The sequence below is a fragment of the Aptenodytes forsteri genome, unplaced genomic scaffold (genome assembly GCF_000699145.1).
Source record: "Aptenodytes forsteri isolate BGI_AS27 unplaced genomic scaffold, ASM69914v1 Scaffold176, whole genome shotgun sequence".
NCBI classification, from domain to species: Eukaryota; Metazoa; Chordata; class Aves; order Sphenisciformes; family Spheniscidae; genus Aptenodytes; species Aptenodytes forsteri.
The window spans coordinates 906,087-908,980 of NW_008794853.1; the positions used below are offsets into that span (position 1 = coordinate 906,087).

Sequence of the window (2,894 nt, forward strand, 5' to 3'; positions counted from 1 at the left end):
CTGCCCAGGGAAGTGGTTGAGTCACCATCCCTGGAAGTATTTAAAAGACATGTAGATGAGGCGCTTAGGGACATGGTTTAGTGGGCATGGTGGTGGTGGGTTGACAGTTGGACTGGATGATCTTAGAGGTCTTTTCCAACCTTAATGATTCTATGATTTTATGATTCTATACTTTGGCCCAACACTGGAAAAGCCTGGTGTCCAATAAAAATGAAACATGGAAGCACTAGTATATTAGTAAGGTGGGAAACTCTGCTGAAGGTATTTGGGGTACTAAAGATGAAGATTTACCATAAAGAATTGCAAAAGGACCCTAAAAAAAAGTCAAGTGACCAGACAATAAGGCTGCACATAAAAATTCAGTGGAGATAAACGTAATGTGAATAAATGGGGAAAAGCAACTTTACATATAAAAGGATGGGCTCTGAGCTGACTACCACCACCCAGGAATAAGATCTTGGTGTTATGATTGACAGTTCCATGAAAACATACTCTATGTTCAGCAGCAGTTCAAGCAGTGTATCAAATGTTTGAAAATTCCAGGAAAGGAACAAGAACAAACAGAAGATATAACCACACCACTGAATATATTCAAGGTTAACCTGCATTTTGAATACTATTTGCAGTTCTGAACTGGCCACACCACTGACAAGATCCCCCTCATCAAGCTGTCTAGAGATGTGGATGGTTAGTGTGGCCAAAGCAGAGCCTAAGCAAACTGTAATACTAGGTTGTTTTGAATTCAAGCATAAGCAAAGTAATACAGTATAACCATAGAAGCGTTTCTGTACCCAGCGGCCCAGCAAAAGTATTGTCACTGCTAGTAACAGGCCCACAGGCCTTAGGCTAACTGCGTCTTACGCAAACAGTGCAAGGCCCCAGGCTGGCCTGTGAGGGTCAGGCTCATCACCAACTTGTTATGAGAACATGCTGAGTGAACTGGAGCTTGGTAACTGTTATCTCGTTATAATGGACTGCTAAAGTGTGGGAAATAGCAAAGGCCTTGAAAACACGGGCACTTGGTTGAAAATAGAGGCCACAGAACAATAAACTGATAGTGAATTACTGAAGAAGTACAATCTCAAGAGCTACAAAAAGACTGCTTTTGCTTTAGGAAAGGCAGCAGCTGATAAACTGAGGGGAAAAAAAAAGGCAGGGGACGGGACGGGATGGGGGACGGACGAAGCCAAACAACAGGATAAGGCACTTGCTGTGGCCTGGGAAAGTTATGCCTCAACAACCTGAAGCAGGTAGTCACAGGGGAAGCTTTAGTTAGAAACTGTCTAGAAACCCAGCCATCTTCCAGAAGAACAAGATGCTGGCCTGGGGGAGGTTGGAGGATTACCCACTAGCACTGATGACGGAACATCAGCTCTGTGCTGCTGTACCTTGCAGTGAATGTACAGTATGACTGTTAAGGACTAACTGCTATGTAGTGATACTGATTGACAGTGTTTTCAGCAACTAAATATTACCATGAAGTGTGTTACTAATGAAGTGTTAGTCTGAAAGTTTTAAAACTTAAAACTCGCCTGATTTATCAGTCGTCTTAAGACTCCTACCACAGGGTGCACACACTCACATGCATTCAGTGGGAACACCAAAGGGATGCTGATGAGGAGTAAAACGCCTAGAAACGGTAAATGGGGTCTCTGGATGGACCTTCAGTCAGACCTGGAGTAACCATTCCCACAGAGTGACACTCTGCTCCAGTCCTCTCGCAGGCCCCCGTAACATACTCACACAGGTATTTCAGTGGGGAAACAATGGGATTCTGAACCTGACAGCCTCTTGGAAAACACTGTCCTATTTCATCGAGTCTTCCCTGAATCGTTTCAAGTGCAGAAAAGTGACAATATATAAAACAGCTTATTCTATCATATGTACAAAGCCCTAGGTTTCAGTCTTACTAAGAGTAAACAGACTCTTTAGTGTTCAGCTACAAAGGACATGCATAGAGGACTAAGTAACAGTTAAAACTGTAGTTTAAAATGGCAGGATTCTAATCAAGTTGACAAATGCATTAGCCAAACAGTACTCTAGATCTTCAAGGCCTGTATTCAAACACATGCATGTAGAGTTAGGTAAGTCCACTTTGTCAGACTACTAGGGAAGTTTATTTTACAAAAGCATTACATGTGTAACTCTCACCTTTTTTCTTTCTGGAGGTATAACGCGTGAAGGTAAGTACGGGCGAGAAGAAAACTTGTTCCGGAAATCTAGAGCTCGTAGAAGTTGTTCCTATTGACATGCGAAGAAAAATGAAACAAAATAACACAATCCTGTTATATCACGAGTTTTTCTACACAGTGACAAAATTTTAAGCTGATTTCATCCTCCTCTTTTCTGGAGCAGAGGCTAAGAAATCCCCTCCATTTTACACAGAGAAACAACAATTTTGGTTTTGCTGTGGAGCAGAGGGAACAGGACCGCTGCGCGACGCCCCGTTCCCGCGCAGCTGGCCGCTACACGCCTGACAGGACCGCGGCGGCGAGCGGCGCCACTCCCCGAGCGGCCCTTCGTTCCCTCCTGGGCGGTAGCCCAGGCACTCTCCATCAAGGCTGCTTCCTAGAACGCGCACAGTAACACAAGGCGCACCCCTCCCCAACGGGCCTGACAACGCCTGCCCGCCACGTACCCTGTAGGCACTGACGACGAAGGCGACCCGCTGGCGGGTGGTCTCCGCCGGCTGGAGGGGGTGGGCAGCGGCGGGGAGCGCCGCTTCGTAGAGGTACTCGCAGCCGCAAGGAGACAGCAGCAAGCGGGACCCCCCCGCGTAGTGCACCTCCACCGAGTCGTCCGCGTACAGCACCATCAGGCTTTCCGCCTCCATCTCCCCGGAAGGCCTAGGCGGGACCGCGGGGAATCGACAGGAGGCACCCCCGCTCGGGGCG

The 2,894-nt window shown here is 47.0% G+C and overlaps 1 protein-coding gene across 1 annotated transcript in view; it reads right to left on the minus strand.

The window, feature by feature from the left end:
• Positions 1-2,833, minus strand: part of CUNH5orf34 (chromosome unknown C5orf34 homolog) — a 13,483-nt gene extending 10,650 nt beyond the window's left edge. The window contains exons 1-2 of the mRNA XM_009274555.1: positions 2,639-2,833; positions 2,152-2,241 (exon numbers count right to left, since the gene is read on the minus strand). Coding sequence (XP_009272830.1) covers positions 2,152-2,241; positions 2,639-2,833 — 285 coding nt within the window. The remainder of the gene's footprint in view (positions 1-2,151; positions 2,242-2,638) is intronic.
• Between the last annotated feature and the right edge of the window lie 61 nt (positions 2,834-2,894).